The sequence below is a fragment of the Furipterus horrens genome, unplaced genomic scaffold, assembly GCF_987537825.1.
Source record: "Furipterus horrens unplaced genomic scaffold, mFurHor1.1.pri manual_scaffold_11, whole genome shotgun sequence".
NCBI lineage: Eukaryota > Metazoa > Chordata > Mammalia > Chiroptera > Furipteridae > Furipterus > Furipterus horrens.
This window is the reverse complement of record NW_028327181.1, coordinates 59,106,416-59,125,747: the sequence shown is the minus strand read 5'-3', so window position 1 is coordinate 59,125,747 and position 19,332 is coordinate 59,106,416. Positions and strand designations below refer to the sequence as shown.

At 49.2% G+C, this 19,332-nt stretch overlaps 2 protein-coding genes across 3 annotated transcripts in view; one reads left to right on the top strand and one right to left on the bottom strand.

Annotated features, from left to right (window-relative positions):
* Positions 1–7,136: 7,136 nt before the first annotated feature.
* On the top strand, positions 7,137–16,488 carry SERPINF1 (serpin family F member 1). Of its 2 annotated transcripts, none has more exons than XM_090291748.1 (8): positions 7,137–7,251; positions 10,893–10,981; positions 11,856–12,054; positions 12,709–12,864; positions 13,282–13,485; positions 14,529–14,671; positions 15,451–15,661; positions 16,123–16,488. In XM_090291748.1, exons 2-8 carry the CDS (start codon positions 10,901–10,903, stop codon positions 16,380–16,382), a joined length of 1,254 nt encoding a protein of 417 aa, XP_090147874.1. In that variant the 5' UTR covers positions 7,137–7,251; positions 10,893–10,900; the 3' UTR covers positions 16,383–16,488. The 2 variants fall into 2 exon arrangements, with proteins under 2 accessions (XP_090147874.1, XP_090147873.1); XM_090291747.1 differs by lacking the exon at positions 7,137–7,251 and adding an exon at positions 10,418–10,645.
* A 1,160-nt stretch (positions 16,489–17,648) lies between these two features.
* Positions 17,649–19,332, bottom strand: part of SMYD4 (SET and MYND domain containing 4) — a 42,078-nt gene continuing 40,394 nt past the window's right edge. The window contains exon 11 of the mRNA XM_090292407.1: positions 17,649–18,545. Coding sequence (XP_090148533.1) covers positions 18,392–18,545 — 154 coding nt within the window. The 3' untranslated portion in view covers positions 17,649–18,391. The remainder of the gene's footprint in view (positions 18,546–19,332) is intronic.

Genomic DNA, 19,332 nt, shown 5'->3' with positions numbered 1-19,332 from the left:
TAAGTCAAGAGATGGAATCCTGCTTCTCACCAGCTAGCAGTGTGGGGAGCTAGGTAATAAGCAAGTGAAGCACACCGCGTGTCAGAGGGTGATGGGAGCCGTGCGGAGAAACCAAGCAGGGAGGTGACACACTGGGGCGAGTGTCCCGGGCAGGCGCAGAGTCCCTCAGGTGGGAGTGTAGTTGGAAGGTTCTGAAGAGCAGGAGATCCGAGGGGCTGGAGTGGAGGGAGGGAGGGGGAAGGAGTCGGAAGGGGTCCGCGAGGAAGTGGGGACCGACCACATAGGGCTTTAGGGCCACTGAAAAGAAAGGTAATTGGAAAATTAAATCAGTTAGCCCACCACCTTAACTTTGCCTCCTAAGGCTTCCTCAGCTCTCTCCTCCTCTTCTTTCTGGCTCTAGTCACGGTGTCAAGCTGGCCCTCTCTCCGAGGGTCACTGTCCTTGCCTCCTCGGTTCTCCCCGCAGCTGGGCGGCTGCTTTCATTGTGTCCTGTGTGCCCAGCAGCCCACCCAGCTCTGGGGGTGCAGCAAAGAACAAGCATGAAGGATCCCTACTGCTGAAGCCTAAGTCTGGTGGTAGTGTTCTAGACAATAAACAACACGTAGTATGTAAAGTACACAAGTCATAACTTCACATAGCTTAATAAATTTTTTCTTTAAAAAATATTTATGTATTTATTTTTAGAGAGAAGGGAAGGAAGGGAGAAAAAGAGGGAGAGAAACATTGATGTGAGAGAGAAACATCTATCAGTTGCCTCTCTTACATGCCCCCAACCAGGGACCTGGCCCACAATCCAGGCGTGTGCCCTGACCTGAAATTGAAATTGTGACCTTTCGCTTTGCGGGGCACTGCTCAACCAACTGAGCCACACTGGTCAGGGCTGATGACTTCTTTTCATGAACTGAATACCCTGATTGCAACCAGCAGCCAGATCAAGCAACGGTATTTACTCTTCTTACTTCTAATACCAAATTAATTTTTCCCTCGTTTTGAACTTTATATAAAGGAATCATACAGTCTGTGCTCTCTTGTCTTGCTTCCCTTGTTCAGCCTCATGTTTGTGAAATTCATCTGTGTTATGGCGGATGGCAATCGTTCCTTCACTGTGGGAGGCTTTTACACAAGGGGTGCCATGGTCTGATTTCAGCCCTAGGAGGCTCGCTGGGCTGCTCTGTGGAGAACAGATCACAGGAGGACAAATGCAGGAGTGGGGAGGCTGGTCAGCAGGAAGAGACCTAGGTGGCTTGGCCCAGGGTGCTGGTTGTGGAAGAAAGAGTCCAGAACTGTTTTGCAGGTAAATGTTATAGTGTTTGTGGACAGATTGTATGGGAAATGAGGGAAATGAAAGGCTCAAAGGTGGTGGGGTTCATCATTCAAGATCCTGGAGTTTTGTCTTGATAAAATGGCTTTCACTGAGATGGGAATCAGAGTGAGAGACAGATTTTAGGATTGATTGGAGATTTCTATTTTAAATGTCACACTAGTATAGCGTGAGCATACATATGTCCCAGTCTGCCCAGGACAGTTCGAGTTATGTCTGTGGTTCCAGCTTAATAATTGTACTTCTTTTTGCTCTTAGAAGTGTTCGAATAATAAGTTATATGTTCATCCCATCTACTGGACATCCATGTGGATATGGCAAATAGGCAACTGGCCATCTTGGTCAGGGCTGGAAGTGCATATCTGGGAGCATGCCGATGCATTTAAAGTCAGAGAACTGGCAGAAATCACCCAAGAAGAGATACAGAGGGAGACAGAGAGAGGTCCTAGGGTCAAGCCAGCGAAGGACACAGGAAAGATGCAGCAGCGCGCAGTAGGAGAACAGGAGATGTCTGAAGAGTCAAGGTTTCCAGAAGGAGGAACAGTCTGCTCTGATGCCTGCTGCCAAGGGACAGATGTCCACACACAGAGCTCACCCGTGAACGTGGCAACAGTAGTTTTAAAGGCAGAACAGGAGCCAGTTTGAGGTTGGGAAAGGACAGTGCAGACGCAAGAATAAACAGCTCTTTCCCATGCGGCTGGGAGGGAGAACAGAGAAATGGGCAGCAGTGTTAGGTGACGTGGCATAAAGGGAGTGTTTTTTTTTTTTTTAAAGAATTTATTTATTTATTTTTAGAGAGAGGGAAAGGTAAGGAGGGAGGGAAATGTAGGTTCCCTCTTGCATGACCCCAACTGGAGACCCAGCCTGCAACCCAGGCATGTGCCCTGACTGGGAATTGAACCAGCGACTCCATGGTTCACAGTCCAGCACTCAATCTACTGAGCCACACCAGCCAGGGGCAAAGGGAGTGTTTTTAAAGAGGGGGTGATAGAGGATTTTCCACTAGAGAAAACCCCCTCCCTTCCTTCCTCAGATGGAGAGTGTCTGAGTAGTTTCTTCATCCACTGCAAGGGACCCAAGTCTCTCTCAGCCAATGGAAGTGGGGTTCTTGTGGTGTTGCATTTTCAGGGACCTAGAGAAGAGTATGAGGTCTGATAATAAGATTTATTCAAGAAGAAAATCAAAAGGATGCCCCTCCAATGTCCCATGTCTGTCTAACCCACCATGGAAAATCAGGGCCAGAAATAGTCAATGTCTAGAGATCCTGTGCCATATTAAATCTTAGTCCTTTGGAGGCCACGTAGTCTGCTGTGGGTTCCAGTAGCTGCTAGACCTGCATGGTCATGTGCTTTGGAGACACACACAGAGGGAGAGAGGAAGAGAGAAAATGAATATGCATGAAAGAATGGCAGAGGGCGGGGGAGGGAAAGGGACAGAGAGAAAGTTTTTTTATTCCCTTGGGTTTTAACCAGGAGTTTTTTCAAAATAATAAACTTCTCAAGTTTTGTGGGCTTTTGATGGGTCCACCTCCTAACCAACCTCTTCTTTCCGCAAGGTCTACTGATGGGCCAACAATCTGTTGGCCCTGGCTGGTTTGGCTCAGTGGATTGAGCGTCGGCCTGCGAGCTAAGTGTCGCTGGTTCGATCTTCCAGTCAGGGCACATCTGAGAAGGAAAACTCTGACTCCAAAAAACCTCCGCTGCCTTGCGGCATACCTCTTCAGGGGAAAGGCTAAGGGAGTAAACCCCGACAGAAAATCCGGAGCCGGAGTCCCTAAGGCGGTTTGACGTTGTAGTCAACACCGGCAACTCCTGCGGCGCACCTGAAGCCAAGATGTATTGACTCCGTCTTTCCCTTGGACCCTTCAGCTGCGAAGAGAGGGGGGGTCTGCTGCATGGGCAACAGCAGACCCTCCATATCACCCTGCCCAGGCTCTGTAGCTTCAGCTTCACTGGAGAGGACACTCCAGCGTCATCGCAAGATGTCGACTCAACACGGGAGGAGACAGATACCGTGTCACTCCCGAGTCGGACTGCACAGCCATTCTCGGCGGTGCAGATAGACTCTTAAGAAGCTACACCATCGTCTCTCGAGACGGACGGCTGCCGACGACGATAGAGGATGTTTGAATTATAAAAGATTGACAGATTAGGCACTAAAATTAAAAACTTATTTTCATGAAGAGAATACCATACAACAAAATGAAACACAAGCCTCGCATTTATAAAGGCTGTGGAATGATCCTTCAGGACCAGGGCTGCCTGCAGAAGCTAAGTCTTTGAAGAGCAACAGGGGAGGCCCTCTTTAGTAGGAGGGGAAAACACTTCTTTTTCTTTCTTTAAATTTTATTTATTTTTAGAGAGAGGGGAAGGGAGGGAGAGAAACATCGTTGTATGAGATAAACATTAATCCATTGCCCCTCACATGCACCCCAACTGGGGACCTGGCCCGCAACCCAGGCGTGTGCCCTGATGGCGAATCAAAATGGCGACATTTTGCTTTGCGGAACAATGCTCAATCCACTGAGCTGCACCAGCCAGAGCCTTTTTTTTTTTTTTTTTTTTAAATTTTAAATAAGTTATTATGAAATAATTGGGACATACAAAAAAGAATGATGAATTGCATAATGCCATTGCCCAGTTTTAAAAATATCCTCAGTAGAGTGACAGCCCTACATTCCCTTCCCCCATTCCTTCCCCTGCCCCCAAAACCATCATCCTGAATTCGGTTTTATTTTCATGCATTTTTAAGTTTTTATCCGTAAGTGCTATATAGTATCATTCTGTTTTCAAGCCTTACATAAATGTATCATTCTATTCATATTCTCCTGCAACTTGTATCGCTCCACATTGTGGCATAAATCTGTGCTGATTTAAATGGCTTCCGTCCATTATTTCTCAGGCTGTAGACTTTTCCAACTTTTATTTAGTCTCCTGTTGATGGACATGCAGAGAGCTTCCACGGTTTTGCCGTGAAAAATTGTGCTTCTAGAACATTTTTTACATACGTCCTTGTGCACATGCATGGAGTCTTTTCAGCTCACATGCTTAGGAGTGGAATGACCGAGCTGTGGGTTTGGGTTGACCTACCTTTAACCACCAGGCCTGCCATATACAGCTATACTCACCTCTGCCATCTGCTGCCAGAAGGTTCTTCAAACTGGCCGTATCAGTTTACATCCTCACCAGCAGGGCATAGGAGATCCTGGTTGTCCACATCCTCACCAACACTTAGTTTCGTTACACGTTTAAATTTTGTGCGTCTGATGAGTGTGACATACACTCATCCATTATGGTTTTAAGCCCTGGCTGGGTAGCTCAGTTAGATAGTGTCGTCCCCATACGCCAAAGTTGTGGGTTCGATCCCTGGTCAGAGCACATACAAGAAGCAACCAATGAATCCATAAACGAGTGGAACAAAAAATCTCTCTCTTGAATCAATAAATTTAAAATATTTTAAAAATTAGGGTTTTAATTTGCATTCCTCTGATTACTTACGTTTATTAGTCATTTAGGATTCATCTTCTGTGAATTACCTGGTCCTATTTTTCTGAATTTTTTCCCTTTGACTTGTAGTTCTTTCTATATCACAGTAATTTGTTTTTGTCAGTTATCTCTGTTACATATATTTTCTCTCAGTGTGAGGTTTGTTTATCATTTTGTTTTATGGTATTTTTTCATCAAAACAAGTTTTTAATTTTAGAGCCAGATTTGTCAATCTTTTATGATTTATGCCTCTTTTGGTGTCTTGTCTTTAAAAAAATCTTTCCTACCCAGAGATCACAAAGGTATCCACCTGCACTTTTTTCTAAAACATTTATAATTTTTCCTGTGTGGTTGTGTTCGCTTTTTCAAGCATTACAAATATCTCTGAAAGGATCCATGGGAAAGAGGTTAGCATCAGCTGTCTGCAGGCAGTGGAGTCCAGTAACTGAAGATCAGACTGAGAGGAAAACTGTTTACTGTATATACCTTCCGTTGCTTTTGAGTTTTGAACCATGTGAACATAAGACCCTATTCAAAAATAATAAGTTAAATAAAGAGTCATTTAAAAAGGTTCTGCAAAAACAGAAATGGTTTTTCACATTTAAATCTCTAATGTACCTGGAGTTGTTTTTTTTAAAGTATTTATTTATTTATTTATTTATTTTCAGAGAGAGGGGAAGGGAGGGAGAAAGAGAGGGAGAGAAACATCAATTGGCTGCCTCTCGCATGCCCCCAACTGGGGACCTGGCCCACAATCCAGGCAGATGCCCTGACTGGGAATCAAACCAGCAACCTTTTGGTTTGCAGGACGATGCCCAATCCACTGGGCCACACCAGCCAGGGCTAGAGTTCATTTTTGTGTATGATGTGGGACAGGAATCCAATTCTAACTTGTTCACATGGATAGTCATGACTTTCTTTCTGTGGTTAGCTCATTCTCCCTTCAAGGTTCAGCTTAGATTCTTATGTCCCAACTGTGGTGCCACAACACCCCACAGAGCAGCGCTGTCCAACAGAAATACAATGGAAACCACGTGTGTAATTTAAGATTTGTAGTAGACACATTAAAAAAGAAATATGTGAAATTAATTTTAATGATATATTTTATATAACTCAATATGTGTAATCAGCGTAAAATGATCAAGATAGCTTACATTGTGTTTTTCATACTAAATATTCAAAATCTGGTGAGACTTTTACTCTTAAAGCAGATCGTAGCTCGGGCTAGCACGTCTGAGGTACTCATGGTCACACTTGGCTGGTGGCTTTTGTATTGGACAGGGTGGCTATAAGGACTGCTCTCCCAGCCTGTGCTGCATTATAGTGAAACGACCTGCTCTCATAGCAGCCTCTGTGACCAGCCAGCAAGTTGCTGGAGGGTGGCACTGAGTCGCATTCCCCTGGGTACTCCTCCTGCTCCAGTGCCTGGCTAGTGCAGAGGCACTCTACTCTTTGTTGAATGGAGCGAACTCTGACTGTTGACACACTTTTCCCTATAGAAGGCTGAACTTTGCCCCCTGGAAAGTTCTACCCAGGGGCCCTCGCTCCATTCCCTGGAACCTCACAGGAGCTGGGGCTGCCCCTAAATTTTCTCTTCCTCAGGCTAAATATCGCAGTGGCTCTGGCCAGGACTCATTCCTGCCTAGAAAACATTTTATTACATTCTTTAATTACATCCCATGTCAGTATTTTAGTTTCACAACCACATTGCAAGCTCCTAAAGACCCCACGGTGGGCAGGGTCTAGGCGTTCTTCTCTCCGGGTGACATCTGTGGCACCTAGGTGGGTGCCAGGCACACACAGCTCCCCTCAGGACTAATGTTTATGGTACAATACATCTCGTTTCTTCCTCGGGTGATACTTTCCCCTACTGTCCTTTCGAAATCATTGAATTTCAGGGCTGACAAAGCACACAGATATCCCAGTTCCATCCCTTCATTTTTCAGTGGAGAAAGGGAGGATCCATGAGAATTGTCTTGCCCCAAATCCCAGTTAGTGCCAGAGCCAAGGACCAGGAAAGACCCTGAATCCCAGTATTGGGCCAGTGTTTTCTCTACTCCACCAGCCTGCCTCTGGGGCCTCCTCCTGCAAGACTCTTCCTCTGTCCTGTCTCCTACCTGGGCTGGCCAGGGTGCTGTCTCGGGGGGTGGAACCTCAGGCAGGAAGGCAGGGCCTGAAGGAAGGTCTGGTGGAGAAGCAGGGTGTGTGGATGCATGTGTCTTGGGGGCACAGTGAAGGAAGGGCAGCAGTGGGTTAAAGTTAACACCAGGCAATGATGCAATCACAGAATCCGAATTGAGTGTAGGTCGCTTTAAGACAGGAGTAGCTGTAATCTGAAGCCTGCTGGAAGCTGGATTGGGAGGCAGCAGAAAAAGCTCTTGTGCTTGTGGGAGCCCCCTCAGTGTGCAGACCTAAGCTGGGCCACGAGCTGCAGCGCACCCACAGGTAAAGCAGCTCCTTGTCTGGTCTTTGTGTCAAGGGAAGACGGGACAGGCTCCTGTGGGCTGTGGGGACTCGGGAGAGGCAGGGTACCCAAGGGAGTGGAAAACTGGGGTGCAAGGGAGAGGAGGTGGGGAAACAGTAGCCTCTGTAGCTTGGGCATCAGGGTAAGTGGGTGAGAAGGGCAGAGGGAGTTGGGGGTCAGAAGCTGGTGACCCAGTTATCCCCAAACTCTGCGGCACCACTAGGAGAGGCTGGAGAGACCTGAATGGAAGGCGGTGGTGGCCAGGAAGCAGGGTCCTCAGCTGCTGGGCCAGGTCTGAGCAGCACCTCAAGAGAGGTTCTGCAGCCCCGAGGGTGGGAGGCTGCTGGGTAGGCAGCCCACCTTGCAGCGCGGCCTCGGCCTGAGCTCAGCACTCTGCTGTTCTTTCAGAGTCAACTGGTGCGGATTTCAATGGTAACTTCCCAGCACTGCCCAGCAGCCGGCCTATTGAGCTGGGCTGGAGCTGGGCTGGAGGACAGCTGGGTCCTTCTTCCCAATGCCCACCCTTTCCCGTTGGCTAAATGAACTGCCAGTAAAAGCTGGGAGGTCAGTGTGGTTGTGGCCCCTCACAAACGATGACTGTTACTTATCCCAGCGAGTGTCTGGGATTTGGAGGCTCAGCTGCCAGTGCTGGAGAGTGCTGCCCGCATCCTTTCCGCTCCCCAAGGCAAGCCACAGCAAGGAGTGGGTCTGGGCCAAAGAAAAGCTGCAGACTTCTCAGAAACCCCATCGCTGTCTGGCTCATGCCCGTCCACTGGGAGTTCAACCCCCAGCTGAGGGTGGGAGAGGGAGGGCACCAGCAAGTTCTGCTCCTGGGGCTGTTCCTTCTGGGGTGTGGGGAGGTGAAACTCAGGGGCACCTTGGCCCAACTTAGCCAGGTCTCTGAGAAACACTGCCTGGGGACTGGTAGAGTCACCACAGGTGGGGTGGACTGGGAGGGGACCCCTCAGAACCTCCCTCTCAGAGCCAGGGGAAAGGGTGGTGCCCTTCCTTGCACTGCCCCTGAGGTCCACCACTATGTGGCTGGACGCCTGTGTGGTGCTGGGAGGAGGAGGAGGGATGGTGTTTGTCTCATAATTGGGTTTAATCTGAAACACATGTATTGGCTCAAATTTATCCTCCCAGCTTGAACGCAAGGTCACGAGATCCCAGTTTCTTGTGTCTTTGATTTGGGCAATGTGGCAGAAAGTAAGGCCTGACCTTGGCTCAAAAGGGAGGACATCCTCCCGTGCCCTCCCCTGCCTGGTAGGACAGGAGTCTGGCTGGGATACTGCCCTTTGGACAGGATGGCATCGTTGTCCCTAAGCCCCTGGCCAGACGATGGCTGCCTGCTCCAGCCCATGGAAGAACCACCTTGGATAGGGCCTTGAGGGTGCTCAGAGCGGCCCCCCATGCAGACCCTTACTTTCTGCCCTCATAGGGGGCTTCCAATAATCTCCCCAGTTCCCTCATCCCCAGGGCTTAAGGTGAAGGATTCAAAGAGGTGTCATTACTACCACGTGTCCCGGTGACTGGCTATGAGCCAGCTGTGGAGTCAGGTGCCTTTCCCTGCCAGGGTCCCTCGCTTCACCTTCAGTCCTCCACCCGGCCATCCACATGGTGACGGTGATCGCAGGGCCTGGGGCTTGGGCTCAGACACTGTAGAGTCCCAAAGAGAAGGGCCCACTTGCCACAGTCTTGGAATTGTGAACTTAGTTTGCTTAAACACTGTCCTAAGATGACCCTGTCCCCTTGCTCCCATTTCAACTCCCTGCTAACGACGTTTCCTCTGGCCTCGCCGCCTGTGGATCTCACTGAGTTTTCATTCTCCAATACATGGGTCTCCTGAGGCTCAGGCAAGGGAGGCTCCTGCCAGCTCTGGGTGGGGCCGGCTGGGTGGAGAGAGCAGCTGTACGCCTGGATGGCGTTAAGGTCTCTATCTTACACTGCAGAAAGCTTTTTGCACTGTTGTCTCCACGGAGGATTTCTCCCAGAGCGGCAGGGGCAGCCACAGGGAAGAGCGGCTGGCTGAGCACACAGGGCTCCTCGCTCTGAGACCTGAGCGCGAGGTCAGCGTTACAAAGAAAGCGGGCTCGCTCCCACTGGCAGCCCAGCCATAAACTGACAAACCCAGGAGGCCATCTTTTCTTTTGTTGCCTTTCATGCTCTACAATGTGGTCCAGTGGATTATCAGGCTTAATTTTATGGACTTTGGCCAAAAATAACACGCTGCACTCCCAACTTTTGTATTTATTCTGAGAAGTCAGAAAAGTATGTGTTGTGTGTGTGTGGGGTGTTATTGGGGACATAAAGGGATAATGGAGTTTGAGACCCTTGGCCTGTGTGTGTGTGTGTGTGTGTGTGTGTGTGTGTGTGTGTGTGTGTGTGTGTGTGTTTTCAGGGGAGGTGAGGGGCAGGAAGGACAGATTATAAGTTCTTGACTTGACACTGTGGATGGAGGAAGAATATGTACCAGACAAAGGTCCTGGTTGCTGAGACTCTGTCCTACTTTCTAACCAGAAGGCCTCTTGAAAGATCTGATCTGTGAACTCCCGCAGGTGCCTCAACCCTTCCTACCCCCACATCATGGCCCAGGGCTGAGCCCATCAGTGCAGTGAGTGCAGGAGGATAAGGGATGGTGGAGCATATGGAGCCTGGACCTGGATTTCCCTTTTCCCTTTGGTCCAGGAGCCAGACCAAAGCTGGGTCAGAAAAGACCATGGCTAGGGAGTTGAAGGGGCTTGGGTGGTCTTCCTAAGAAGTGGGATTGTTTAACCTGAAGAAAGAAGGCTCCAGAGGTGTAAGAGTTATTTTCGAGCTGATAGGGAGAAGAAGACCTGGTGCCCCATGGGAGAAGGGCTCTCTGGGGTTCCATTGTAGGGACACATTTTGACTTGGAGGACATTGGAAAGCTCTCCAGTCTCTGGCAGTTAAGTGTTGTTACGGCATTATCTAATTTAATCCTCTCCACAATAGTTAAGAACTACTTGCTTTGGATCTTACAAGAGAAGATATTGTGATTTAGAAAGCTCTTAAGACACGCAAATGAGATTTGAACCCAGGCTGTCTGACTCTAGACCCAGCACTCCTAACCTGAAAGAGGTCACAGCTTCCAGGACAGAGGGATGCAAGGAGAGAGTCTGAGAACTTCTTGGGGATAGCAGGAGCTGGACTGGATGCCTGCTTTTTCTGTACTGTGATTCTACACATGAGACCTAGATGCCGCCCCCATTCTGTGACCAGATACTGCCCCAAATCCTGTATCATGAGCTGGTCAGGTGCCCCCAGGGAAAAGCCTTAGCGTGCATTTGCTAGACCATATCCACACACAGGAACCTACTGCTGGATCTTCACTGTCCTGGAGCTTTTGGTTGGAAGGTAGGTCTCTGACACAGACCTTGGGATGAAAGCTTAAGCTCACCTGATATGATTGTGGGCCTTGAGGCAGGTGGAGGGGTGGGAGTTGCTCAGAGGGACGGATCTGGCGAGGGTCCACTTCCGGGGGGTGGCGGGGGGGGGTGCTGGAGGGGAGGTACCTGGTCCTGCTAAAGTCCTGCCCAGGGTGGGCTTGTGGTGCAGGGTGGTGGGTGAGGGAAGCAGCCTGCCACCTCTGGCTTTCTTGCAGATCCCGGGATGCAGGCCCTCACGCTACTCCTCTGGACTGGAGCCCTCCTCGGGAGCGGCAGCTGCCAGAACAGCGCTGGCAGCCCAGAGGTCAGTGGAGGGTGGGGTGGGGGGTGGGGGCGGGGATGTGAGCAAGCCTGGCCTCTCCTCAGCAGGCACCCAGATTTGTTGGGAGTTCCAAGTTTGAATTCTGGCTCTACCTCTCACTAGCTTTGTGATCTTAGACAAGTTACTTTTACCTGAGTCTGTTTTCTTTTCTATAAAATAGGATTCAAAATACCCATTCTTATAGGACCATGTGGCCAGCCACTTATACTCATCTACTGAACACCTGCTCTGTAGGTGCGAGGGATGGGTGGAAATATAAAAGACTCAGTTCTTGCCTTCAAGAACCTCAGTCTTCTGAGACTGAGTCTTTGGGGGTATCAAATATATCAACAAGTATGAGATGAAGTAACTCAAATGAAAAGAACCAGCACAGACCCAATCAGTACATGGTAGGTGTTTATATATAAATGCTATTTGTCCCTAAAAAAAATCAGAAAACCAAAAAGTACCTTCAAATTGCGGCCAACTGGGGAAGTTCATAGTGGAGGAGGTGCTGTCTGATTTGGAGGTGCTATGTGACCAACCAAGAGGTAGAGACCTGGGAGCAGTAAGTGAGGGTGAGCAGACAGGAATCTGGTCTGGCCTGAGAACAGGGTTTTTAATTGTTTTTTTTTTAAGTGTGCCATAGGCCTGAGGCTCCCAGATCACTAGTGTTGAAACCCAGCCAGCTAAGCCCCGCTCTGGGCCGCCTCTCCCCAGCAGAGAGCTCCAGCACGGCCAGGAAACACAAACTCATTCCAGCGTTAGGCTCAACACACCACACTCGGGCGGGGAGCCAGGCGACACTCCCACTCAAGGCAGGGAGAAGATCAGTCATCCATGGCTCATCTCCACTGGTCCTTGTACTCGAACCCAGGGCTCCCCAGCCCCCGAAACCACGGGGGTGTCAGTGGAGGAGGAGGATCCCTTCTTCAAGGTCCCTGTGAACAAGCTGGCAGCGGCCATCTCCAACTTTGGCTATGACCTGTACCGCGCGAAGTCCAGCATGAGCCCCACTGCCAATGTGCTCCTGTCTCCGCTCAGCGTGGCCACGGCACTCTCTGCCCTCTCGCTGGGTGAGTTCTCTGACGCAGAAAGCCCCAGAACCCTAGAGCTGCCATCTGGCCCTGCACGTCTCTGGTGCTCTAAGCCCTAGAGACACTTTGCTGCAGGGGGGGCCGTAGAGGTGCTGCAAGCGGGGTCCCAGCACGTGAGCAGGGGCTTGGAGGCTGTGCACGCATGACTCCCTCACACCCCAGGAGGGTGCGGAGCACTGCTGACACGGGTATGTGACTGCGGGACCACTTACTGACATGGTGACTTTGACACTCATTAATTCCTCAAACAAGCTTCTCCTACGTGCCAGCCAATAGGCGAGGTTCTGGGGACAGAACTGCACATGAGTGGGCACAGTTTCACTCAGGTCGCAGCTGAGTTCATGGGGGAAACTAATATACAGGTCACTCGTCTGCTGAGTGCTGCGGCGGCCGAAGCACAGGACTGGGGCCCCTCATTCCCACCCTTGCATCTCTCTAGGCCTGAGGCCCTTATCCTACTTCAGGGAAATCTCTATTTCTTCTTTTGCCTTCAAGTTCCTCCCAACCTAGAATGTCTCCAGCATCAGAAGACAAAAAGACTAAGGGTGCAGTGTCCCTGGCCAGTCCCAGAAGCTGGCTGGAACTGGGCCCTGGTGATCAGTTAGCGAGGCCCACGGCCTGTCTCTCTGGCAGGAGCTGAACAGCGGACAGAATCCAGCATCCACCGGGCTCTCTACTACGACCTGATCACTAACCCAGACATCCACGGCACCTACAAGGAACTGCTTGCCTCCGTAACTGCCCCCCAGAAAAACCTCAGGAGTGCTTCCCGGATCGTCTTTGAGAGGAGTGAGTGTGCTAGCCCTGGATCCACACAGGGGGTGGGGGCAGGGGGCGGAGGGGGGGCTATCGGTTCTTTCTGAACAGTCGATCATGTCTGCCCAGGCCAGGCCTAGCCCTGGTAGGCCAGAAGGGGCCCTGTGAGCCGAAAGGGGATCAGAAAGAGGAAGTGGCCTGAGGGAGACAGTGGGAGGGTCGGGGGAGCACAGTAACATGAAGAGAAACAGCAACGAGCAACATCTGTAGTTCCCTGTGCAGTGCCGCCGGGGGAAGCTGGCCCGAAGTCCCAGCAAGTCACCGGAAGACACTAGGCTGGAAGTCAGGGCCTGCTGAGTGGTAAACCAGAACCTAAGCCTGGCCTGCTTTCCAAGAGGGGATGCTGGCTCAGCTCTCAGGCTACACTAACCCTGCTCCATCTCTTCCCAGAGCTGCGGATCAAATCCAGCTTTGTCGCACCACTGGAAAAGTCATACGGGACCAGGCCCAGAGTCCTGACTGGCAACTCTCGCGTGGACCTCCAGGAGATGAACAACTGGGTGCAGGCCCAGACGAAAGGGAAAATTGCTAAGTCCACAAGGGAAATGCCCAGTGAAGTCAGCATTCTCCTTCTGGGTGTGGCTTACTTCAAGGGTGAGGGCTTCTCCACTTCTCTTTTTGGCCAAGGGTGGATGGTGGTGGTGGTGGGGCAGTCAAAGACCTAGTTCAACAACAACCCAGAGGCAAAGCCAGAGGAGGGCCTGAGAAATGCACTTGCCTGCTCTTGCCTGGGTGTTCTCTGCTTGTCATCAAAGCCAAGGCCTACAAAGTGTCAGAGGCTTGTGGAGAGACTAGCAGAGAGGAGCATCAGAGGAGGGTCAAAGCCCAGCCTTGCACAAGCTTTGTAGCCTTTCTGGGCCTGTTTCCTCACCTCTAATACGGGGTGACACACTTATTTCAGAGGCATCTACGTCACCTCCCATCTTCACACCTCCCATCTTCATGTCAACCCTAGCACCGGACCCAGGACACAGCAGCTACTCAATAAGCCAGTGCTAGTTCACATCTGGTGATGTGCCCAAGACTATTCCATGGGCCCACTGTGAGGCCAGTCCATTTGGATAAGCCTTGAGTGGGATTTTGGGCAACCTCCCCTTCGAATGCGTTGTAATCATCCATTAGGCAGCAGCAAGAATGGACCCCTAAACTCCTAGAGAAAAGCTCTACTTGAAGAATTGATCCACAGGAAATGAAAGAAATAGTTACAGACCAGCCTGTTAAAAGGCAACATTAAACTAAGGGAGCTTGATTGTCAACGCGCTGTGTGAGCATTGGCAAGTCACTTCACCCCTCTGGGCTTCTGTGATTTCTCGGCTATGAGAGGAGTGATGGGAGTATGTCCAGGTTCCTTCCAGCTCTGACCTCCTTTGATTCTGTCTCCCAGATACACACAGCACAGTTGAAGCACACACCAGTGCTTTTCTCCAGGCGATCATGGAAACTTGTATAATCCAGACAGTCAAATCAATAAAATCAATGCACTTCCTTCTGAGTTTACTCATTCCCTGATGTGTCGGCCTCTGACAGCTACGATCCCTTTAGCCAGGCAATTTTCAACACCGTGCTTTGGTCGCAGCATGGTCCCAATGCCTGTCTGGTCTACTGGGGCTTAGAGCACTCCATGCATTTCATTCCAGGGCAGTGGGCAACTAAGTTCGACTCCAGAAAGACCTCCCTCCAGGATTTCCACTTGGATGAGGACAGGACTGTGAGAGTTCCCATGATGGCAGACCCTAAGGCTGTCTTACGCTATGGCTTGGACTCTGATCTCAGCTGCAAGGTTTGTAGGGATGGGGTGAGTGGTGGGTGCGGGGAGAAGACAAAGACTGACAGATGGTGTCGTGGAAAGAGAATGACAGAGGTCTAAATTTTGCTGTGTGACCTCCAGCAAGTTAATAGCTTCTCTGAGCCTTTTCTTTACTTAAAATAAAGGTGGATAGAAACTTATTCTCTCAGTCACAAACTCCAAACTGCGGACATTCTAAGTCTCACATATACCTGACTTCTTTTTATTCCAAGTCAGTAGTTCTTAACATTTTTCTTTAGAAATCCGACAAAGCACCTGAAATAGTTTAAAGAAATACCACGTATGCACACACACACACTTCTGTATACAATTTCAGGGGCTATTGAAGCCCATGATGCCACTTGTCCCATGGACCTTGGGTTAAGAACCTCCACTCAAAAGGTGCCTTTTATTGCTGCTTCTGTGTTGCTGTGCCCAATGCCCCATTTCTACTCCAGGGCTCTCTATAGAACAGATGATCGGTAACTGTTGGCAGATAAACCTTGGGACAAAACAAGAGACCCGGAACCATAGGAGAAAATTCAGCAGATAATTTCACTGGGTATTAGGCCAAGGTAGGAAAAGACAAGTCAAATTTTGAAGGAACATTAGTAAACATCTTGCTGCGAAACAACAGCCTAAAAGGACAATAGTTAAACAGATTAGGGGCCGGGGAAGGCAGGGCCATAGCCCACCACAGGAGAGGGGAAGGCAGCTGGTGTGTGTGTGCTAGGCTCCAAAGGATGAACCCATGTGGCCTCTCATTGTTTCAGATTGCCCAGCTGCCTCTGACTGGAAGCATGAGTATCATTTTCTTCCTGCCTCTGAAAGTGACCCAGAATTTGACCATGATAGAAGAGAGCCTCACCTCTGAGTTCATTCATGACATAGACCGGGAACTGAAGACCATTCAAGCAGTCCTGACCATCCCCAAGCTGAAGCTGAGTTACAGAGGCGAAATCACCAAGTCCCTGCAGGAGATGAGTATGTCTGCAAGGCTCCTCTGCTCTTGGGGTGGGCGGGGTTGAGTCTTTGAGCCTGCCACCTTGCTAAGTAGAACTCGAAGGCTCCACGACTTGGTAGGGAGACATGGATGAGTCCTTAATTCTAATACATGGTGCTGGAGGGGAAGACTGAACTGCTTTCCTTGTCAGACTCACTCCTTAGCCCCTTGACCATGTACCCTATAACAGGGACTCAGAACATTGCCTGTGAGGACAGGTCTTTTGATCTGGTTTTTAACGTTGACCTCAACTGCCATGTACTCTTGAGCAAATTACTTAACCTTGAACTGGAGCCCTGAGTATCTCCCTAAGGTCAAAAGTGGTATTCCACTCACAGCTTGCTTACCTCCTTGAATCAGGACTTAGGAATTAGGGTTGTATTCCTTCCTGGGGTGCTGGATAAAACAGGGCTCTCATGAAAATCCCTCTCAATCTCTGCAGAGCTGCAATCCCTGTTTGAGTCACCAGACTTCAGCAAGATCACGGGCAAACCTCTCAAACTTACTCAAGTGGAGCATCGAGCTGGCTTCGAGTGGAATGAGGATGGGGCAGGCACCACCCCCAGCCCAGAGCTCCAGCCTGCCCGCCTCACCTTCCCCCTGGACTATCACCTTAACCAGCCTTTCATCTTCGTGCTGCGGGACACAGACACAGGGGCCCTCCTCTTCATAGGCAAAATTCTGGACCCCAGGGGCACTTAATGCTCCAGTTCAAATACACTAGGGGGATGGCAGATTATACATTACATGAAGGCTGCCCCTATAATGGTTCAATGTATACTTTGCAATAAAAGTGCTTTATCCTTGACTTTTGTTATACTGTTACTCCTCCTATTTTGAGCTATATTAAGTTTAATATGAAGATAAATAGCCCTTTAGGAAGGTTCTGGTCCTGGACTTATAGCCTGGGTCTATGTAAACTCTGCAGAAAGGCACCATTTATAAGAACTTTTAGTTATCTGCACTGTGTCAGGCAGGGACTGATGCTCTGCTCTGGGATGCTTACATACTAGGACTACTAATGCCCCCAGAGGGGCATGTCCTGGCTCCACAATCTTAAATAAACCAGACTTGAATGCAAGCAAAGCTCTCTTCCAATCAAGTTAATGTCACCTGACAACATGGGATAACACATGGATAGAGAAGTAATTTGTGATGTCAGAAAATAATTTTTCATTTTATAAAGCATTTAAAGAAAGCTCTCAAGTACTTGTAAAAATGGAACCTGACACGTAAAAATGCGAACCATGTTCTTTTTAGGGAAATATGCCTCTTTTACAAAGTACAGCAGGACCTTTCCCAGGTATCTGAAACATGTCAAGTGTTTGAAACATTGTCCACAGGACTAAATTTTCCTCCTCAAAAAAGTTAGCTCAACCAAAAAATCTCACTAGCCACTGCCATGCCAGAGTCAGTTAATAGTAAAGAAAATAAACAGATGCTGCCTGCCCTTCATTCAAATGTTTCAGTATGAGCTGTTCCAAATACCCAGCTTCTCGAAATGCTTCTGCCAGGCGTCGTCAGGGCTACTCACTTCCTGGTCATAATGCTGCATGGCAACCAAAGGGCACTTCTCGGGCCAGCCGGGGTGAGCAAGCTCTCAAAAGTAGCGTGCGCCTGGTGTCCTTTCCCACCAACGCATCTGAATCACTTGGTCACCAGTGGTGATACAGCCACCAGGGTTCAGACCCAGGGAGTCTATCAGCCCTCTGACTGGGACAGGGTCTACACCATTGCTACACATCCAGGCAGAAGAGAGTTATCGGCCCTACCGCTGCTTCTTAAGTTTGAGACCACAAGTGGTAATAATGTCCACACCCTCAGCATCTTCTGAAGTCTCCCCCTGCCCCCTCAGTACTTTGTAGTCTGTAATTACATTTGCCAGCTTGGGAAGGTATGGTAGGAAAAAAAGTCATCTCTTTTTAGGCTTGCTAATAGATGGGACTCAGACAGAAGGCACAAGTGATATAAAGTCATTGCTACAAGCTTGCCTTTTATTAGTACTTGGTCAGTGAGTCTGCGAAGAGCATAGAATGAAAGCCAGAGAATAAGGATGGGAAAACTGGTGGAAAACAAGTTTAGAGTTGTCATCCCAGGGAGAAACTGCCCGACAATAGAAATGTCCCCATATTTATTTCCCTATTCACAATTTGTACTCCACCAGTTATAACAAAGGAGTTGAGGAAGCTAGATACCATAAAAGAAACTGTGTCTCTAGCGGTAAGGAGCCTCACCGACTTCTTGCTTTATAATTATTTTTCAATTACAATACAACTACTAAGAGTTTAAGTTCCCACTGGAGTGGTATACAACATTTCATCCCTACCGGAAACCATAGGGATGTTCCAAGGAAACAGACTCTCATCATTTAGTGAGGTGGCGTCCAGTCAAAACTCCAGGCTAACATCCAGATGCCTGAAGATTAGCTAAAATCCTTTTAAAGGGCTTAGGCTCTCCAGATACTAATTTTAAGTCCTTTCTGGGAACTGGGAGTTTCTACTGGAGGGCAGTTAACTATTTTAAGAAACATTCATCAAAACAGGTGAGCATCTTTCCAACTGCAATGCCGTCCAGTCCTCCCTGCCCCACAGACAGTAGGCTTATGATGGTCAGGCAAGCCTGGTATTTCCTGGTGACGGCTCAGTGGCAACAGAACCTCTTTAACTCACCCTCCATGGCTCCCTTCGTGGGGGTCCGAGTCCACTGGGGCCCTACACTGAAGGCCCCACAGGGATGGGCGGCAAGTCCAATAAACAGGATTTCATCTCTTGTAGCTCCTGGATCTCATCGTGCCAAGGGCCGTAGTGCACCAAGAGGACCTTTTCTGCCTTTTGTATTGTGTTCAGAGCTTCGGGAATTGCAAACCTGAACCAAAGGAGGTAAGCGGAGTGAAGACACTCATTCAATCAAGCAAACGTTAACGGGGTACTCACACCCTGTAAAGAATATAAAAATCACTTTTGTCCTCAAGGATCTTACAATCTTCAAGGGCATATTAGTCAACTTTCACAAACACACTGCAAGCCAAAGCTTGAGAATAAATTAATTTTTTAAAAAAGTATAAAGAGTCAAGGACCCTGAGAAACAGGCAAATCTCAAAGCATTAATCTGATATTTACCCCAGGGTTTACAGAAGGCTTCATCTGAGGGTAGTCAAGCCCACCTGCTGTCAGTCTGTAGCCCTCCCCTCTCTCTCTGACCAAATGGACTGCCTCTGTGTCTCAGGAATCAGGTCTACCCATCTACTGACCATTCACTAGCTGTATGGGTGTCCTGTACATTACAGGATGCTTAGCGGCAACTCTGGCCTCCACTCTGGGTCGTGACAATCCAAAATGTCTCCAGACATTGCCATGTGCCCCCCGGGAAAGTACTTCTGGTTGAAAACAATTGCTTTAAACAGAATAGGACTAGGGAGGAAGAGCCCTTGGAGCCGTGGCTGCTGAGAACCAGGGCGGGAGGGAGGTGGGAGTGACCAGGGGGGCTGAGAAGGGCGCTGTCCCGGCTGGTGGGATTGCCTGGAGCTTCTCGCTGGAAAACGCCATCAGAACTAAGAGCTTTTCCCTGTATCTTCAGGAGAAAATCTTAAAGCTTCAACTCAGTCAGCAAAACAGAAGGAAGGGGATCTCTTCTAAAGAGGAAATAAAGAAGT

Coding starts and splice junctions, on each gene's coding strand:
- SERPINF1 (XM_090291748.1), top strand. CDS start 10,901: ATGCAGGCCCTCACGCTACTCCTCTGGACTGGAGCCCTCCTCGGGAGC. Junction 12,055..12,708: donor ACTCTCTGCCCTCTCGCTGG/GTGAGTTCTCTG, acceptor TCTCTCTGGCAG/GAGCTGAACAGCGGACAGAA. Junction 12,865..13,281: donor CCGGATCGTCTTTGAGAGGA/GTGAGTGTGCTA, acceptor ATCTCTTCCCAG/AGCTGCGGATCAAATCCAGC.